The sequence below is a fragment of the Colobus angolensis genome, unplaced genomic scaffold (assembly GCF_000951035.1).
Source record: "Colobus angolensis palliatus isolate OR3802 unplaced genomic scaffold, Cang.pa_1.0 Scaffold46, whole genome shotgun sequence".
Classification (NCBI taxonomy): domain Eukaryota; kingdom Metazoa; phylum Chordata; class Mammalia; order Primates; family Cercopithecidae; genus Colobus; species Colobus angolensis.
The window spans coordinates 5,537,208-5,557,906 of NW_012118043.1; the positions used below are offsets into that span (position 1 = coordinate 5,537,208).

Here is a 20,699-nt window from a genome sequence, read left to right on the forward strand (position 1 = left end):
GTCTACTGGACTCCCCGAGCCAGACTCCTGGGTGCCGTGGTAGAGTCCCCTCGACCCCATGATCCTAGCCCCACAACACCACTCCATTGGCTAGAGCCCCACAGAACCACCGTGACGTCTCTTGGCTTTGCTTCTTCCTTTCAGGGTCAAGACCTTCACTGGGGCCACCCTCAGCTTGCTACTAGATGAGCAAAACAGCCTCTGAGGTGCCTCCCAGCATCACCCTTTCCACCAGCCTCTGAACTGGCAGTTCTTAGATTTTGTGTGCATTAGATTCACCCAGGGAGTCTGTTAAAGATGCAGATTTCTGGGTTCCGCTACCACCAAGATTCTGATTCTGTAAGGAAGGGCACAAAATGTGCTTTTTTTTTGGTTTTGGAACATGCATTTTGACAAGCTTCCCAGGTGCCTCTGACGAAGGTGCTTTGGAAAACACTGTGCTGGACTGTAGTCTTTCCAAGACACAAATCTGATGGTATCTTCCTTTCTTCAGTGGCTCCTCACAGCCTCAGGAATAGTATAGTGATAGGAGGTAGGTCCCAGACTTCGTTCCAACTTCACAGCTACCTACAGGTGACTCACCCAGGCCTGTTCTCTCACTCTGTCTTTGCACATTTGGCCAGGGGCACCTGTACTCAACTGCCTCCTTGACCACTCCTGCTTTCCTTAAAGGATGAACTCAGATGCCACCTCTTTTAGGGGGTCCTCCCCAACTCCAACATGGATTGGGTTCCTCTGCTCTAGTCTGTCATACTACCCTTCCATAAATGATCTCTAATTCATTTGTTTAACAAACACATACGTAGTGATTACTATGTGCCAGGTACTGTTCCAGGTGTTTTATAAATATTAGCTCGCTGAATCCTTTGCCAACCCTATGAAATAGGAACTATCATTGTCCCCATTTTACAGATGGGGAAATCAAGGCACAGAGAGGGTAAAGAAGTTGCCTGAGGTCACATAGCTGGTAAGTGGCAGGACAAGGATTTGATCCAGGCAGTCTGGCTCCAGAGCCCATGTTCTTTCTGACCCCACTGTGCTGCTGCCTCTTACCTGTCCCAGCACACAGCACCTGGTATTCCAGGGTGTCTGCTTGTGATTCTTTTCCACTGGACAAAGAACTCCCTGGGGCCCCTGAGAGATTAAACTCTCAGCCTGGGGCCAACACACAGTGGAAACTAAAGAACATTTGCTAAAGAACAAAGTGTCACATACTCATGGCACTGGATCAATGAGAAAAGATAAAATTCATAAAACCTCAGAGTTTAAAGAGACTTTAAATGGGATCAGACTCAATGACCTGTCCAATACTTCACTCTTCAAAGAGCAGCCTTCCAGGGCTTGCAGACTCCAGTGATGGAGAGCACACTATCCATTCCACCTCTGCGTGGCACTGACTTTTAGCAAATTCTACCAGATGCTTAACTGAAATGTGTCTCCACGTTCACCTCCTCTTGCAGAGAGGGCCCTTCAGATACTGACGACAACCCTCACTCTCATTTTGGCAGGTTAGCCCTCCTCTTGTCCTCTTTTCCCACTGGGAATCTGAATCTCCAGTTCACTGTGAGCATTCCCTTCGACTCTGCTCTGGCCAATCGGGGCCTTGCCCAAGAGGGAAACCCCAGATATGGGTGCCATGTGCTCAGTATAAATTAACCCCATCATGGCCAACGCACTCTGATTAAAAACAAATACATGTGTGATCTACTTCAAAAGGTTTCCCAACCAAGTGCCTGAAGTAACATAAGCTCTGGCAACTTCTGGAACACCAGAAGCCCTGGTTTCTGATGATGGTGCACGATGACGGAACTCTGCGCTGGTTTGCTTAAAAGGTTTGCGTTGAGCCAAGGGTTTTCCCATAACATCTCTGTTGTCACAGCAACCTTGCAAAATAGCAATAATTAACTCTATTTTACAGAAGAAGGAACAGGACACACAGTCGCTTAGCAGGGAAGCTCACATTGAAATTATGATTCGAGAGCCTGCGTGCTCCTGTCACGCCACCATTTTGGGAATGGTGGTCAGAACATGGAGAAACGAGCATAACATCAGCATTAAGAAAATGCAAGGGCCAAGGAACGAAGTGAATGATTACAAATGAGCACAAAAAGCAGAAACATAACTCATGATTCCTAAGTCTTCACATCCTGACAGTCTTCCTTTGTTGCACTAAAGGAGTCCTTTAATTTGAAGTTACTTTTCCACTTGTATGTATTTTAACCACAATAACTAAAAATATCTATGCCTTGCCTGTTCTCTTCTACAATTCAAACATCAGAAATTTCAGAATGTTTCACCTTCCAAACACAAAACATTAAAGACTTGAAAACATAAATGGAATTATTTTTATTAAAGACTACTAGCATATAGCAAGTCACGAGCACCATTTAAGATGAACATATTTTGAGAAACTATGAACTGTATCTTAATCTTTTCTGTATTTCCTTGCTACCTCCACCTCCACAGTGTAGAAAAATGTCAAACACACATAAGCACTTAATAAATATATGTGGGTTCACTATATAGTTTCTGTTTCCAGAGGAAGACATACTTATTTAAGCAATCTGATTTTTGAATCGTATCCTGGGCTATTTCTTTTTCATATTCAAAACATCAGAAAAAGAAAACTACCAACAAGACCAAATAAAATATATGATCATTTCAGATAACAAAGCCATACTCTTTACTTAAAGCATGAGAAAACCAAGTTATATTTAGTTGTCTCAAATATGTTACTTAAAATAATTACATGTACTAATTTGGTATTCAAAAAGAAGAAGAAATGGTAAAGAAAAAAGTCCACATATTTTAGGATAAGAATGAGAACATAAGTGGTATATAAGCGTAAACCTGTGCGTTATGAATTAGTGCTGTTTCTTACAGCATAATACTAAGCAACCAACAAAGCAATTAAATAAATGGAGCAATTAAACTCATTTCTACAGAAATGGGGAAATTCCAAAGTTATGGTTTACCTAAAAGAAGAAGAGCAGTAAGAACGTCCATATCTTAATACCTTTCCGATCTCCAACGTATCCAAGAATAAAGAGCTCAGACCCAGCCAGGCTAATTTACCCTGCAAAATTTTCCTTAAAAAAGTATGGCTGAAAATTGGCTATCCTAAAACAGAAGGTACTTTCAGAAGAGTTATATAAGCAAAACACACAGGCCAATTCAGTGACGTGGAAACCACCTCATGCAAGAGAAATGCCACAAACACAAGTAACACACATTCATGTCTCAGAACCTGTCAGCCTCTCAAAATAAAATCAGGGTTGATTGTAACATCCTACCTCTCCAACCAAAGGATGGAAAATTTTTAACAAAAATTTATAAACAATTAAACTACTGAAAATCTTACCACACTTTTTGGAAATGATTCATATTTTACAATTCATTTGCCATACGGAATATTTTTAAACTTCTGATGCCCACCTTCTTTTGACCTCTTTTCCAATCTGGAAGGATAAAATGAGAATTTTTAATTCTCTTTACTATTAGAAATAGCCTGTCATATGCATGTGCATGGGAATATGTCACAATTGGAAGTGAATCAGGGAAACTTCCTCAAAGCCTCCTCTCTTGAAACCACCTTCTCCTAGAGCCAAGCCTTCCCCATGTTCCTCTGTGCACTCATAACATTCCTCTCACCCAGCCACCTGCCCTTCTTTCCATCATTCAAACTGCAACAGAAATGCCCCTCCTCACACAGCTGTCCTGAGTGGTGTGGGTGCCAACTGCTTGTCTCCCACCCATCAAGGTGAGGTGGTTAAATGGAGAGAAGGCAGGTGACAACAACAATACAATTCCTGGCATTGCAGAGATGTTTTCTCAGCTTCAAATACACAGCAACAGAAGGAAAGAAAATCAGGGTCCGTCTGCTTTTTAGAGCAGGCATGGATTAATGCATTCAGCAGACATTTACAAAATATTACTATGTGCTGGGCAGTGCTGGTTCATGGGATAGAGAGAGAAACAGGATGTGGTCCTGCTCTCAACAAGCAGACAATCTGGTAGAAGGAAAAGACACAAGAACTGAAAATTATAATAGCGCATGGTTAGTGAAAGGAGGGGGCTGGGCATAGTGGTTCACGCCTGTAATATCAGAACTTTGGGAGGCTGGCGTTCTTACTGCTCTTCTCCTTCTAGGTAAATTGTGACTTTGGAATTTCCCCATTTCTGTAGAAATGGAGTTTAATTGCTCCATTTATTGCATTGCTTTATTGGTTGCTTATTATTGTGCTGTAAAAAATGGCAGTAATTCATAATGCACAGATTTATGCTTATGTAACACTTATGTTCTCACTTGAGGTCAGGAGTTTGAGACCAGCTTGGGCAACATGGTGAAACCCTGTCTCTACAAAAATACAAAAAATTAGCTAGGTGTGGTGGTGCACGCCTCCAGTCCTAGCTACCCAGGAAGCTGAGGTGGGAGGATTACCTAAACTCCTAAACTCAGATGTTGAGTCTGCAATGAGCTGTGATCCTGCTACTACTGCACTTCAGCCTGGGCAACAGAGTAAGACCCTATTTCAAAAAAAAAGAGGGGGAGGAAAGAAGGAAGGAAGGGAAGGAGGGAGGGAAACAGGTTCAAGGATTCAGGGCATCCTGATGTACATAAAAGAAGCACCAAACCCTTAAGGATTGCCAGAAGGGTCCTAGAGGAGAAGAGGCAAGGGCTGAAAGGGATAGGATGAGAGGGGGTGAGGAGGAGAACGCTCTTGGCAAAGGAGCACCAGGATCTGAGCACAGAAGAAGCAGAGAGGGGCCACAGGAGGGCAAGGGTCCTCCCAGAAGACCATGGGCCACCATTGAGGGGTTGCCACTAAGGAGATCCTGGGGCCAGATCTGTGTCTGAGAACAGCCACTCTTAGGTGAACTGTAATGTGCACAGATCTGGGGCCTGGTCTGAGCTTAGGAATCTCAGTGGAGGATGCTGCATGGTGAGGCCCATGGCCTGGCTGTATCAGAGTGCTCCTGTCTCGTCACAGGGGATTTCCCATGCAGCCCCTGCTGCCTGTGGGGTGGGTTTGATACTAGTGACCTAATCTCCCCACCCTCCCCCAAACAACTCCAGCCCCGGGGCTGACGGAACGCTAAACAGACACCCAACTTTCAAGAACCCAATCAAAGGGCCAAACACCTCTGCTCTGTGTAGCTCAGCATAAGTCAAGCAGGGCCACTCAGTGTCTCCATCTAGGAAATCTGAACAAAAAATCTGGGAATAACCAGGCAGTTCAGGAATTCATGCAAAAGTCAAAAGAGCACACAGAACACTGCTTGGTGGTTTAGGGTCCCTTCTTGCAACCGGCCAGTGTGAGCGCCAACACTAAAAAGACTTCGTTGTTCATTTATAAAACAAGGCTTTGGGGCCTCCTTGTTTCCTACGAAGCCCCTACCCTCCCACGACCTGCAGTGCCCGGCTCTACTCACAGAACTGCAGGCTGAGGCTCACAAAGGCCAGCAGCGCAGCCAGGGCCAGCAGCAGCAAGAAGCGGTTGCGGAAAAGCATTATTAAGTATTCTATTTTCTCTTCATGGTTTCACCTCAAATCGGGAACATGTCCTGTGAATAAAGCAGAGGTGATAAATGAGTGTTTAGAGATGGAAGACCAAATTTGTCAACTGAAAATAATCGGATTAGCCCAGTCCCCTGGCAGGGAAGCATGCATCTCTAGCTGGAGAACAACAGCATGCTCCATGATTAGTCTGTGTCCCCAGACAAGCCCAAGTGAGAATGCTCCCTTCGAGTTAGTAGGAGAAAACCAGTTCATGAATGCTTTGTTTATCTGACATCAACAGGGAATGAGATATTTTACAGACATGACCTTCCCAAGGAAAAACACAAAGGATGTTTACTGAGTATTTACAGTGTGCCGGACAATGAGGGAAATCTTCACATGGACTCATCTTGCTGTGACCTTTAAGCTTTAAATCTTCAGCGTTTTTTGATGGACATTCTGTTGAAATGATCTTGGTCTTCTTTAATTGTAGTTGTTCATCTGAACAACAATCCTTGCACATGTCCTACAGTAGTGCCTTGGGGGATGGTTTGGGTGTGCAAAAGGATTTGCTCCTACACTGACTGGCTCTATCTGCTAATTGAGACCACCTTTCATCCTGGACCACTAAGCCTGTTTCAGCTGTATACCTGGGTCTTCTGGAAGCCTCGTCTCGCCTATTCAAAATTCCCCTAACCACATTAGAAGTGTGCAAAAGGACTTTTTAAAAAAGCTGAATAAAGCCCTAAAAGTCCCTTCCGTGAAAAAAAAAAAATGAATGATTACTATAACTTTTACCCTATCAGTTTTAGAAGTCAAGTTTATTTCCTGGGTCTCTTTGGGATTTTAAAGAGAACTTGCAAACCATAGTCTCTTTAGAAAAGGTTCTTAAACTACAGTTAGATTTTAACAGTAATTTCAAACTTGAATCTTTTCCCCATTCAAATATAATCTCCTTCAGAGACCAGATAGACAAAATCAGATAAAAGCTCATCTGCTAATGTGTGAGGGTTGCATAACTGTGAATTTAACTGAATATAGCCATTGAGCTGTACACCTGGGGTGAATCCTATCTCAATAAGCTGTACTATGAAAAGCACATCTTTTGGGAATGAAGCAGGAGCCAGACTCCCAGAGCCCCTTGCCTCCCACCTCCTCCCCAAGGGCCCAGAAGGTGACTTTGAAAACCCACTTGTTTAAGGGACCTGTCAGACTTTCTACCAAAAGAGAACATTTGCTAACAGATTGATGAAAATACACTTGCACCTTATGATGGCGCCTGTGTGTCCAGCAACCAGCATCTTTGTTAACAAACAGATCCCGATTTCATTTTATTTATTGATTTTGTGGTTTTATAACTCTATTTGGCATATTTGACAATCAGCAGTTAGTTCTCATCCACATTGACTAGATTTTTGAATGTGGTAACAGGTACATAGGTAACCAGATATAGAGCTTGTTTGTTGAATCTTCATCCTCATTATGTTTCCTGGATAGCCGCGCATGATGGTATGGGACGTGCCTTAGTCCCCTGGCCCAGACAGCTTTGTTGAACCTGGTATCAATGTGCACATCTGAAGTCCCCCTCCCCTTCAATCTCTCTGAGTGCTGGAGAGGCACCTTCTTGAACCTCCTTCTTCAATATGCTTCTTGAATATGCTTGTCAATATTGATGGTGTATTTTCAGGTCACTATCTGGTTAATGGCGGAATGGCCCTTCTTCTTGCCACCCTTCTTTGTGGGAGCCATTCTCCCAGGCCCAAGATGGAAAGGAAGAGTTTGAGGGAAACGCTTCTGTCCCATGAGTGACTATCCCTAACCAAGAGTCACTATCCCTAACCAAGAGTCAGTGCCTCCATGCCCCAAGCTCAGTACTACACGTACATGTACATCCCTCCCTCTGCAGCTCTGGCACAAATCTTGTCTTCAGGCCTCTCACTCTGGGACTGGGAAGCCACTGTGCTGGCCCTGGGGAATCACTCACCTCTGGTTTCTGATGCCGCATGGTGTCTTTTGTGCCATCACCTCAGAGGCCGACCTGCCTGCTGGTTGCCCTGCATTTGCATGTGGGAAGCGAGGGCCTTGTTTCTGTTGCTGGGTCAGGTCTTGTCCCTCAACCACTTCCTGCTTCCATGCTCTTAAGGGATTTCCCCTTCCCTGACTGGCGGGAGAGGCCAATAGAACAGCTAAGTATGTTTCCTATGGTCTCACTTGATACTACCTTTTCTTCTTTCTTTCTTTCTTTTTTCTTTTTTTTTTTTTTTGAGACAGCGTTTCGCTCTTATAGTCCAGGCTGAAGTGCAGTGGTGTGATCTTGGATCACTGCAACCTCCGCGTCCTGGGTTCAAGTGATTCTCCTGCCTCAGCCTCCCGAGTAGGTGGGAATACAGGTGCCCACCACCACATTCGGCTAATTTTTGTATTTTTAGTAGAGACAGGGTTTCACCACATTGGCTAGGCTGGTCTCGAACTCCTGACCTCAGGTGATCTGCCTGCCTTAGCCTCCCAGAGTGGTGGGATTACAAGTGTGAGCCACTGCACCCAGCCAACTCTGCCTTTTCAGACGGGATTAGCCACTGTATGGTTTAGAGCTGTCTTCAGGCGGGCATTCGGTGGAAACAGTGGCTACTTGCTATAAGTCTCAGTTTTATAGCATGGTAAATTGTTGCAGTAACAGCCCCCAATTTTTTCATGCCCTTTGTATCCATGGGCTTACCTGGTCTTTTCCTATACTGACTTTTGGCTTGGCCGAGGAACCTGTTTTGGCCATGGGACAACAGCAAATGTGTTGCAAGCAGGGACTTGAAAAGTACTTATGCATTGGGGCTTGTCTTCCTTTGCTACTTTTGCAACACTGATACCACCATATGAAGACCCTAGGCCAGACTGCTGGGGCATGAGAGACCACATGGAGCCAAGGTAAGCAGTCCCAGCTGATGCTCCCTTCAAACAAACTGTGGTGACAGTTTGCTGTGACCACACCTGTGAATGAGGCCATCCCAGACCACCCTGCTCCAGCCACGCCACCAGCAGATGGTTATCAGTGGTCTGCCCAGACTAAAAGAACTACATGGCTAGTCCCCAGAATTACAAGCAAATATAATGGTTGCTATTTTAAGCCAGTAAGTTTTGGGAGCTTCATACAAAGCAAAAGCTAACCGATGCAATAAACAGGAAATGCCTTGCATCTTCACCAGGAAATTCTAAGCCAGGATCTAGATCTCAATATCCTCATCTGTAGGCACGACATGAAAATCTCCATCTTGTCTATGTTCTTTAATATGCGGAGTGCTTTTTGGGAAAGAAGCTATATTTAGTTTTAGATTTAAATATGTTAGGTTAACCAGATGGCAGGGATCGTGTAACTGCCTGACTGCTTCTAGGCTGCACTGCTGACATCTCCACCTATCTGTGACTTTTCATTTGCTGAACAGTGGGAACATCCACCGCTTCCCCTTGGTACTCTCTGGGGTCTGTACCCTCCCACTTCTGACTCTCCTCTGACAGCCTCTGCCATGGTCAGCATTTTGGTTATTTCTACTTGTGCTAGGGACTAGTCTGGTGTGATCACAGCCCTAGGGGTATGTACACAGCCTGGCCAGAGGAACACCAAACCCTAGGATAAACACATGCCTTCTTTTGGAGCCCATTTCACTTGAAAACTTGAAGATAATAACCATACTTGGTTTTTTAAAATGGCTAAATAATGATGACAGAATCCAAAATTCACATGGATTTGAAGAAGTTTGCAGCTGAAGCTAGGACCCCAAGGAGTAGGGGTGTATGTGTGTATGTGTGTGTACATATGTGTGTGTGTCCAACACAGGAAGTGGACTGCATGGTTCTGCTGCTGTGGGTGTTTCTTCGCTGGGGATACTTCAGTGGAAGAGACTGAAAGGAGCCCTAATGTGGTGTAAAAGATGACGCTCCAGAGATGGGCAGATCTGTGTTCAATTCCTCACTCTGCTGCTTATTTTCTGCAGCTCTGAGCTGCCCTTCTCTGAGCTGCAGGATCCTGCTTTTTAAATAAGACTGAGGATAAGAGACAAAAGAGCAGGTGGTGGTGGGGAGCAAATCTCATAACAGGCAGAGGCCTGCTGTTGAGCAGATATGTACTATGCCTGACTTCCACACTCTGGAAGAACCACACAGACACCTATACCACAATCTAAACACAAGCATTCACCCTTTTCCCTCAACTATTGCTTCTGCTCCATGCTGTGGCTCTGCTTTCAAATCCTGGCCACTGGCCCCTCCCCTACGCACTGGCCCTATCCCATCCATCAGGGTAGGCAGCCATGTCTGCAACCATGTTCATGGCTCCTCTGCCACTGTTAGCCTTCCCGGGGGCTGACTCAGCTGTTGTGTCCCTGCCTTGCCCTAGGTTTTCCAGCCTGGAACATCTGCCTCAGCTTCTGTTGGGCCCCACCCCAAGAGGATGAGGTACCAGTCAACTGGCTCTTTCTGGCACTGTGGTCCAATCTCCAGCCTGAGTTTTCCAGAGCTCCCTTTCCCCATTCCCATCCCCATGTAAGTAGGAGGCTCCTGCAGCCACTCAAGAAGTCACGCAGTCCTTGGTTTCCTTCCTGCCATCTTCCTGCACTTCTTTCCATAGGAGCTCTGCGTCTACCTCTGGGGTCTACGGCAGTTCCTCAAGACACCCGGTGAGACTCATACAAGTCATGCCAGGCAACAGCCAGGATTCTGAGCCCAGAGCAGAACCCCCACAGCCTGCTTGCTCACAGCCCTAAAAATAAGATCCACAGGAAGAGTCCCTGCTGCATCGGCAGGGTGAGATGCTATGGGATTACAGCTCCCACATCTTCTAATCTCCAAACATCTCTCAAGTCCCATCACCTTCTGTGGAAAAGATGCTCTTGGCTAAATATCGCATCATGACCAAATCCAATTCACACAAATACTTCCGTGTAAATGACTGTTTATGTCCAGGTTGAACATAAAATAGTTGTCAGTCATCACATGTCTGTTGGGCACAGCTCCAGTCCCCTGTGCTAAACTCATATGGTAAAAATATCTTTTTTTTTTTGAGACGGAGTCTCGCTTGGTCGCCCAGGCTGGAGTGCAGTGGCACGATCTCGGCTCACTGCAAGCTCCACCTCCCGGGTTCATGCCATTCTCCTGCCTTTGCCTCCCAAGTAGCTGGGACTACAGGCACCCACCACCACACCTGGCTAATGGTAAAAATATCTTAAACCTAGAAATTGAATTGTTACTCTGAATTCGTGATGAAACAGAAGAACAAAATAAAAAACAGAAAACCCAGCTAATTCAATTCAACCTTATTACAAGTTTGAGCTGTGAAAGAAAATATTTTAGAATACAATTTTGAAATATAGTACTAGTTAATAAGCAGTTCCCATTACATTATGATGAATACCATTTCTGAATTAAAAGGAAAAAAAGAACATGTCAAAGGCATTTTTACAAGCTACTATTCTTCCACCAGAGAGTTCCAGAGCCCAAGCCTTGGCCTATTTTTTACCTTGTAAGAGCTGAAAGCGCCACATCTAGTGATAAACTCTGGTCCAGGCTCTCCTTCAAAGTGTACAGAATTTAAGGTTTTAAACATGACCACAACTGCTAGAAAGAAAATGTACAATTACCTTTCATTTGTGCAGTTAAAATACCATTACCAAGAATAGAAATATAGTATTAAAGAAAATGCTTCAGATATATTCTACACGTTGATTTTTTTGGTCAGAATCATTTTGGTCTAAGTAAATACAGCATTATAATTAAAAAAAAAAACCTTCAAGTCTGCAATTGTGAACAAAATATGAGTCAAGCAAAGGTAAAAGCTATATTTTAATAGTTCTCCCTCTCCAAGGTCACATCAAAACGGAGTTTAATTGCAAAATCAAAGATGCTTGCCTAAGAAAAATCAGCCTTGAATCTGCCCATCTGGTGAAGATGGGCAGATTCCAGAGCCTCCTGGAAACCTCAGGAAGGCACCTGGGATGAAGGGGCTGTGAGTTCACAGCAGTTATTCACATTCCAGAGTTCTCCACTTAATTTGCAGGCTCATTTCTAAAAGCTGAAGCCAGTTCACGCACTCATTCATTCGTTCTGTCAATTCAAAATAACATTTCCTGAGAGCCAGTAGGTGCCAGGCACTATCCTAAGTGGTAAGAACACAGGACACAGGATACAGGACACAGTTTTTGTCATATGGAAGGTCCCAGCTGAAAGGAACTCAAGTATTTATGGGAGAAATGATACAAGACCCAGGACTTGCTTTAAAATATTCCAGAGGGGCTGGGAGTGGTGGCTCACGCCTGTAATCCCAGTACTTTGGGAGGCTGTGGCAGGCAGATCACTTGAGGACAGGAGTTCAAGACCAGCCTGGCCAACATAGCAAAACCACATCTCTACTAAAAATACAAAAAATTAGCCGGGCATGGTGGCATACACTTGTAATCCCAGATATTCAGGAGGCTGAGGCATGAGAATCGCTTGAGCCCCGGAGGTGGAGGTTGCTGTGAGCCGAGATCGTGCCATGCATTCCAGCCTGGGTGACAAAGAGAAACTTCATCTCGAAAAAAAAATTATATATAATTTATAATTTATATATTATATATAATACACATAGCTAATATATTAGTTATACATATTATGTGTTATATAAAATATAGTTATATATATCATATATGTTATATATACATATATATATATATAATCTATATATTCCAGAGGAGATAAAAAGGTCAAGGGGAATGGATGAAATAAGATTGGCAAAATGGTGACAATAGTTGAAGCAGGGTGACAGATCCTTGAGGGTTCATTATCTGCCCCTCTCTGCTTCTGTGTATGTCGGAAGTTAAAGGTGTTGTTTTTTTAGAAAAGTTTCAAGAAGTTTTTTTTTAAAAAAAGAAGTGTAGAGTCTGGTGAGGGAAGTAGGGAGTAAACAGATCACTGGGCTCTATTAAACCAGTGCTGTCAGGAGGAAAGAAGACTGCATCCAGGCTAGGATATGGCAGATTGGTTTTCTGAAGTGGCAATGCCAGAACTCAATCTCGAAGAGAAATTTGGTGTTGGTGCATCTGTGACTGAATTTTAGGACAACAGAATGAACTCAAGGGATGGTGTTAAAGGTGCTGGGGAAGTATTGGGTTGTAAAAGGAGCCAGAAAAGGGAGATGATACATCGAACATTGATACACGCAGGGAAGTCTTGTGTCTAGAGAAAGCCGGCTGCCCAGAGGCCACACAGGTGGAGCTGGGGCGCCCCTGCCATGTCTGGGTCTGCTTCTCCAAGGGGAGGGCTTGCCTGGCCCAGCACCCACAGCCCTCTACCCAGGCCAGCTTCCCCACTCATCTCAAGGTGTCCTCCCATCAGTGGGACCAGACAACACGCTCACTGATTCTCACTCCCTCCCTGGAGTGCCCTCTGGACACTAAGCTGACTGAGCTGCAGGATGGAGCAGGAAGAGGGGTCTGATTGCAGGATCCGCTCTACCAGGCAGGCCAGCTTGAAAGACAGGCCCACTTCATGGACCTGCCCTTATTTTCTAGGGCCAGGGTCCTATCTCCTCCCAGCACCTGGCCTCCTTGGGGAATACTGGACAGGAGCAGGCCCAGAGGCCTCCCTGTCCCCCCTCAGCAGGGGCAACATATTGAAGGATATTTAATAGTCATGAGGCGTGGCTCCCCGGGAACATTCTGCACTTTGCTGCACCACAGACCCTCCCAGGCACCTCTCTCACCTGGGGGGTCTCCTCCTGAAAAGCAGCCTGTCTTCTACCCTAGGGTGGTGAGGGGTGATTTGACCTGTGTCACTGTCATGCCCAGATGTGATGTGGAGTGGCAACAGCCACCTCTTGGCTGTGGGGCGAGCCAGCGGGGAGCTCAGGTGGTGATATGGTTTGGATGTGTGTCCCCTCCAAATCTCATGTTGACGTGTGATCCCCAGTACTGTAGGTGGGGCCTAGTGGGAGGTGTTTGGGTCATGGGAGTGGGTCCCTCATGAATGGCTTGGTGCTGTCCTCTTGGTGGTGAGTGAGCTCTAGCTCTGTTAGTTCATGTGAGAGCTGGTTATAAGAAGCCTGGGACCTCCTCTTCTCTCTCTTGCTCGCGCTCTCACCATGTGATAACGCTGGCTCCCCCTTTGCCTTCCACCATGACTGTAAGCTTCCTGAGGCCTCAGCAGAAGCAGATGTTGGCACTACGCTTCTTACAGCCTGCATAACTGTGAACCAAATAAATTTCTTTTCTTTTTAAATTACCCAGTCTTGGGAATTCCTTTACAACACAAAATGGACTCACACAGGGGGTGTGCTGATCAGTGCTGCAGAATGATCCTGAAGCAGGCCCTGAATAAAAGGCAGCACCAAACCCACTGCTCTTTGCCCTGCTTTAAGGACCTGTTATGATCTGGCCACACCCCACAAATCCCACCTCATTTCCCAGTCATACCCACAATAGGTTGTTAAGTGCATGGGCCCAACGGTTAGCTGGCTGGGTCTAGAGCCCTGCTCTACCTGAGAACGAGCCACAGTTTCCCCATCTACGAAGTGAGAACAATCACAGGGCCCATTTCATAGGTTGTGTAGGGAGGGACTCACAGCGTTAAGATATGTAAGGAACACGGTACAGTGCCTAGCCTCTGATAAGCTCTCAGTAAGTATTAGCAGTGATTTTGCTGATGGTTTTAATACCCACCAGCCACATGTGAGCTACTTACCCTACTTCTCCCTTGTCTTTGCTCCCTCTCCCCAACTCTAGAAATAGAATCTCCACTGGACCATGCCAGAGAAAGTCAGAGTTTGAAGAGGTTTTAAATATCATCTGCTTCAAACCCCTTGGTTGACCTGAAGAGAGGCCAGGGCAGGTCAGAGGGGCAAAAGGCCCCAAGCTGCTCAGGGAGGCTGGCCTGCGTGGCTGAAACCCTTGCTTCACATTCAGAATGGTACCCAGCAATCTGCCCTTGTCACGTTCTTCTTCACTGTAGCAGACACGCTATATGGCAGATGCTTCTAATTGCCACAGGTGTCTATTCCTTCATTCCTCTTATGAACAGAGCCCTCTGGATTTTAGCTGGATACATGACCATCCAGCTAAAGAGAATATTTCCTAGACTCCCTTGTAACTGGTTGTAGTGATGTGATCAAGTTCTTCCAATGAGTCGCGATTGGACATAATATGGCCATTCCAGATGAAAAGGAGGCTGCCTGTCCCAGCCCATCCTGACCTTTTTTCTCCTATTCCAGGCTCTGATGAGGAGCAACTTCCACCATGCAGATGGAAGCAACATCCTAGTGGATGACAGAGTATGACCCTAGATGTCCCCAAGGGCCAAGGCCACCCACTTCTTGATTGCCTTTCAGCTCAAATCGTTTTGGGAGACAAAAATTAATCTCACAGCATTTTAATCCATTGTTATTTCACTTCTGTTTAAGCAGACAAACCAATATCCGATCTAGAACTTGCTGTTAGCAGAACGCTGGCACTCTTCATGGGGCTCCCTTCTGGAGGTGTAATGAGTAAGTGCTCAGGCGTTCACAAGCTGCATTAGGCAGAAAATCTCATCACTGACCAGGCTGAATGCCACTCTTAGATACGATATGAGCCACTGTCGTGGTCACCTTTGTTCTTTTTGCACTTTAGTTTTTGTTTTATCTTAAATAATTCATGTGTCTATAAAGATGGCTTGGCTGCAGATAACAGAAAATCCTAGCAAGCAAAGAGACTCATCCACATTCTCACATGACAAGCCATAGTATTAGGACAGCAGCTCCAAGGCTAGTTGATTCAGCAACTCCAAGCATCAACTGGAAGCCAAGAGCTTTCCATGTCTGTCCTCTTACTAGGCTGGCTTCTCTCAGGGTCGCAAGCTGGCAGCCACACTGCCAGGCATCACAGCCATACTCAGCCATGGGTGAAGGCAGAAGGGATAACTCTGTTCATCTCTACTAGAAGCAAAGAAGCCTTCCCCAGAAACCCCTCCCCCAGGCTGCCTATCGCATCTCACTGGCTGACGTGTGTCACGTGCCCACACCCAAACCAATCACTGACACTGGGAATGGACACAACGACTGGGTAGAACCAATCAGGATGCATCACCTGGCAGAAACCCATGCAGGGATAGAATAGGCAGAGGCCTGAATAGAGTCAGGGCTCTGTTAGGAATAAGTGAGCAAGAGGATGTTTGCAACAACTCACAACTGGAGAAGGTGTGACAACATGCACAATTATTCTAAAGGAGTATTCTCAAACACAGTCATCTGATGACAGTACCAGAACTTTTCAAATCCAGTAACCAAAACACATACAGTCATAATTATATGTTTACAAAACATCAGTGCTGGTTTGCTCAGGTGTAATTCAGCAGTGACAAACAGCAGAGCAGCCTCCTGCAGCATACGGACTGTACGTGTTCCACTAACAGACCTTTTGTTTCATATTTTACATGTTTTTAAAATATGCAGCATTAATTATTTACCTACCATTTCTTTCCTAAAAGGATTTGAGGCTGATAATCTGCAGATTTTGTATTTTTAAATCCCTGAAATAGTAAACTTTTTTTTTCTTTTGTGAACTACATGTTCTAACCACTCTCTCCTTTGAGGTTTTTTTTTCCCCACCTCTACAAAGGATAAACTTGTCAAGGCATCTGATCATTTCTCAGGGCCAGAACAGACTAAAATAACTAATTCATCAAGCCAGGATTTTCACTTTTATGTACTCTTCAGTTATTATTATCATTTGTTTGACATTTTGGAACAAGTCTGTGTTCCATCCAACGTTACTGCTTTGCTCTTTCTTAAGTTTCAAAGTAGTTACATCTGAGACTGGCATTATTATTTTAGAATGTCAAGAGCAGCTCTAAGTACCTCAATAAAGAAAGGAGAACATGCAGTTGGCATGATTTTACTCACCACAAAGCCACTTTAAAAATATAGCTGTTTTTAAAAAAATTTTGCAAGCAAAGTGTGTCAATTAAAAGTTTCTTAAAATGTCAAAGAAAGCACGAGAGGATTAAACAGGCAGGCTGCAAGACTGGAAGTGCAAGTGGCATGCAATAAAGGCTTGAATGATAAAAGTCAAACTTTTAAAGGAAAAAAAAGGCTTACAAAGTCCTGAGACTCATAGCTGTGCAATGTAAATCAGGCACACCTGAAAGCACAGGTGACCAAGGCCTGCATTTCTGTGTTAACAATATTATACAGGAATGGGATTTTGCTCTGGATGGACACACGGACTCCTGGACGCATGGAGCACTCACGTATGCCGCCAAGAGGTGTTTTGCCCAACGAGGCCTTTTTGGGCTGGGATCACACTTACCTACAGAGCTTTGGCAAGACCCTGTGCTCGCTGGCAGGTCATTCTATGACTCATTCATGAAGAGGAGTGGGGCACCAGGAACCCTGTAGCTCGTTATCACTGCCAGTGCCAGTGGGCATGAACTTTATATCCTTAGAAGTAAGTCTGAGAACACGGCTGTCCCACTTAGTGGGAGGTTGACAGTGTCAGCATAGAATAAGCCCTCCTGTCCATGGAGGTGGCCAAGCGTATGTCACCACTGCTGGTGATGCTATAGAGGGCTGATGTGGGTGACCTTTTGGAGCCCTCCATGTGCTGAGATCCAAGGATTTCTGACTCAGATCCCAAAACAAGCTCTCAAAACACACACACACACACACACACACACACACACTCTCTCTCTCTCTATCCATATATATACACACACATAAATATACACACACATATGTATACACACACATATATATATACACATAGATATATATAGCTCCTTTGTACTCATAAAGTGACAGGTAGAACAAAAATAGAGCTAAGGGCACTGTTACCTACAATTATGACATTTAGCTTTGGAGGAAATCTGAACTGCATAGAGTCCCAGCTTCCCACCAATAAAGTAGGTAATAAGACTCTTAAGGGGCCGGGCTCAGTGGCTCACTCCTGTAATCCCAGCACTTTGAGGCCAGGGCAGGTGGATCATTTGAGGTCAGGAGTTTGAGACCAGCCTGACCAACATGGTGAAACCCTGTCTCTACTAAAAATGCCAAAAAAAAAAAAAAAAAATTAGCTGAGCGTGGTGGTGAGCACCTGTAGTTCCAGCAACTTGGGAGACTGAGGCAGGAGAACTGCTTGAACCCGGAAGGTGGAGGTTGCAGTGAGCCAACATTGCGCCACTGCACTCCAGCCTGGGTGACAGAGTGGGACTCCGTCTCAAAAACAAAATAAAACAACAACGAAACCAAAACTCTTAAAAGTTCCAAAGCTTTCATTCAGCTTAGCTAAAAGTTGTAATGAAACACGTAACTCCAGGTTGATGTAACTTAATGAGAAATTTGGGAGCAAAAGTGGTTGACACAAGTAATTTTGAGAATGAAAAGCAATGGGGGTGGCCATGATCCTTGTTTACACACCGGTTTCCACAAACTGCAGCTAACTGAGCAAGTACTTATTCTGTATTATCCAGTTTCTAGATGGAGTTTCTTACTTAATATGTCTATCAAATAGGGCAAAAAGCTATACTGTAATATTTAGAAGTTTGTTTTTGTAATTCTCTTACAAGGCCCATGGAGGTACTGCTTGGGCACTGTTGTGTGTTGTAGGAAATTGCAGTGGTGGGACTGTTTGTTGTAGAATGTGAACTCTTGGTTATAGAACATTGACTCTGCGCACCAACTCTGTGATAATGAACCACAGACTGCCATATCACTGATCGTGATAAAATAACTGATAGAATCAGGATGGACATCCATACTTCCTCTCTTTAAGTTAGAGATCAAGTAATCCTAGAGGACACGTGCATTTCAGGGACATACCTGAAAGCCTTGTTTTATAAGACAAATCATTCTAATGGATTAATTTTAAAATGTAATACAAATCTTGTTTTCCAAGAAGGACTGTCTTCTGTAATCTTCCCATTAGGGAGTCATCAGATCTCTGGTCTTTTAGGGGTTTCCTGTAATGCTCCAGGGATGTCAACCAAATACTGCCCATGTCCTCCATGGCCCCACCTACCAGCGCAGCCTCACCTCAAGCCCTCATACTATGCCTCTCCCAGACCCAGATATCTCTCAGCCCCACAGAAGAGCCTTGATCACTGGGGACTTCAGGCCTGGGTCAGCTAGGCAGGTGCCTGGAATGACAAAAGGGCATCACTCCTGCTCTCCAAGAATGAACCTGAGGTGGAGAAACCTGTTACTCTTGGAGCTGCCTGAGGCAGGGGAGGGAGGTAAGACCCCAAGGAGCATGCTGGAGCCAGCACACAAGGCCACTGGACTGCCTTTCTGGGAGGAATCTGGTGAGCTGAGACAGGTAGTGGGTTTGAAGCCAAGGCTGAAGTGCTCAAAAACACAGAGAATGAGACCAGTTACTGCCTGAATAACTGTGTGAGACACATGCATGAGAAACAGTCGGCTGGGCCCGGTCTACCTCCAGACTATGAGGATAAGTGTAAAATGACGGCTGTTTTAAGGCACCAAGTTTGGGAATGATTTGCTGTGTGGCAACACTGAGCTCCATGAGGCTGGGAACTTTGTCAGTCTTGCTCCCTATACGTGTATCCCCAGGGCCAAGAACACTGCCTGGTCCAGAGCAGGCACTTAACCAATATTTGTTGAGAGAGTGAATGGATGTATGAATGAACAGATGAATGAATGGAGGAGAGACTCACTACAGCCAGTAGCAATCCCTCCACCTGCCTCCAGCCAGCATGCTGCCTTTCCTCTGTGCCTTCACTTTCTCACCTTGTTGACTGCTGACCATGCCCTGGATCCCAGCTCCAAGATCACTTTCTCAGAGAGGCTGCCCTTCAACTCGCCTGCCTTGTTTAGCACCCTGTCTCACACTCTCAAGTCACCCGGTATTTCTCCTCCATGACACTTCTCAGCACTGTCATTATGTAATCATACAACCATGGGGAAATTCCTGGCTAGCTGGCTGTCTCCTGCGACTGACCCTAAGCGACATGACAGTAGGAATAGTGTCTGTCTGTTTGCAGAGAGCTGACTGACCGCCTGTCAGAACATTTTTGAAAACTGGCAACATACAGCCAGTCTCATTATTAGAAAGTGCCAATTCTTAGAGAGCTCTCTTTTAATGTTAAGCTGGAATTGACCTCTAACTGCTAGCCTATCCTCCACCAAGCTTTCCAAGCCCATTACACCCAGGTCATCCTTGCCACACAGACCGCAGGTGACCCCAAAGGTTAAGTGTCTTCTCCAGGTTTACTTGGTCAGTCGGGGGAAGAACTAGAGTCTGAAGAGAGCTCTCCTGACTTTCCAGTTCAATGCTATTTCCATCACACCACACTGACTCTTGGATGTTTCCACTGACATTAAATGCTGTGAAATCATCATAATCTCTCTATCCAAACAACAACAGCAAAGCTGTGTACTTTTCATAGCAGAACGCATGGAACAGGTCAAGCTTAACCTATAATACAGAGTATACAATATCCATATATAACAAGAGCTCATGGTGATATTTTAGGGACCTCCCTGCCAAATACCTAAGTGATGAGCCCCTGAGCAAATATCTAATTCTGATTTTCATTTGGTGCTTGTCTACTGGACACTCCTTGTGCCAATTCTCTGCAGGAGGTGTTTCTTCTGCTTTCTTTTCTATGACTTGTCATTCCCAGGATCTTTGAAGATCAAGGACATAAATAAACTAAAATAAAAAACACTCCAGGTTATCTGCAATAGCTCAACAGGCCAGCAACCCTGAATAACTGAGCTTTTGGAGAGAATGCGATGACCAGATAAAAAGTCCCTGACCTAATATGAAAGGAAAAAAGGATAGAGAACAAGGCATGGCACGATTCTAATCAATATGGATAGTTATGTATATGTTTGGAAAACCAGGATGGAAAGAAATAAACATTTAAAAATGAGCTGACGGCCAGGTGTGGTGGCTTACACCTGTAATCATAGCACTTTGGGAGGCTGAGGCAGGTGGATTACCTGAAGTCAGGAGTTCGAGACCAGCCTGGCCAACATGGCAAGGCTATATTTAGTAGAGACTCCTGTCTCTACTAAAAATACAAAAATTAGCTGGCTTGGTGGCAGGCACCTATAATCTCAGCTACTTGGGAGGCTGAGGCAGGAGAATCGCTTGAACCCTGAGGGCGGAGTATGCAGTGAGCCAAGATTGCATCACTTCACTCCAGCCTGCACGAAAGTGCAAAACTCCGTCTCAAAAAAAGAAAA

At 45.0% G+C, this 20,699-nt stretch overlaps 1 protein-coding gene across 2 annotated transcripts in view; it reads right to left on the minus strand.

The window, feature by feature from the left end:
• Positions 1–20,699, minus strand: part of PXYLP1 (2-phosphoxylose phosphatase 1) — a 62,792-nt gene that overhangs the window by 31,292 nt on the left and 10,801 nt on the right. Inside the window, exon 3 of one of the 2 annotated variants that reach the window (XM_011958103.1) lies at positions 5,434–5,565. In XM_011958103.1, coding sequence (XP_011813493.1) covers positions 5,434–5,512 — 79 coding nt within the window. In that variant the 5' untranslated portion in view covers positions 5,513–5,565. Of the gene's footprint in view, positions 1–2,975; positions 3,089–5,433; positions 5,566–20,699 lie in introns of those variants that run through there. The other variant, XM_011958104.1, reaches the window with a different exon arrangement.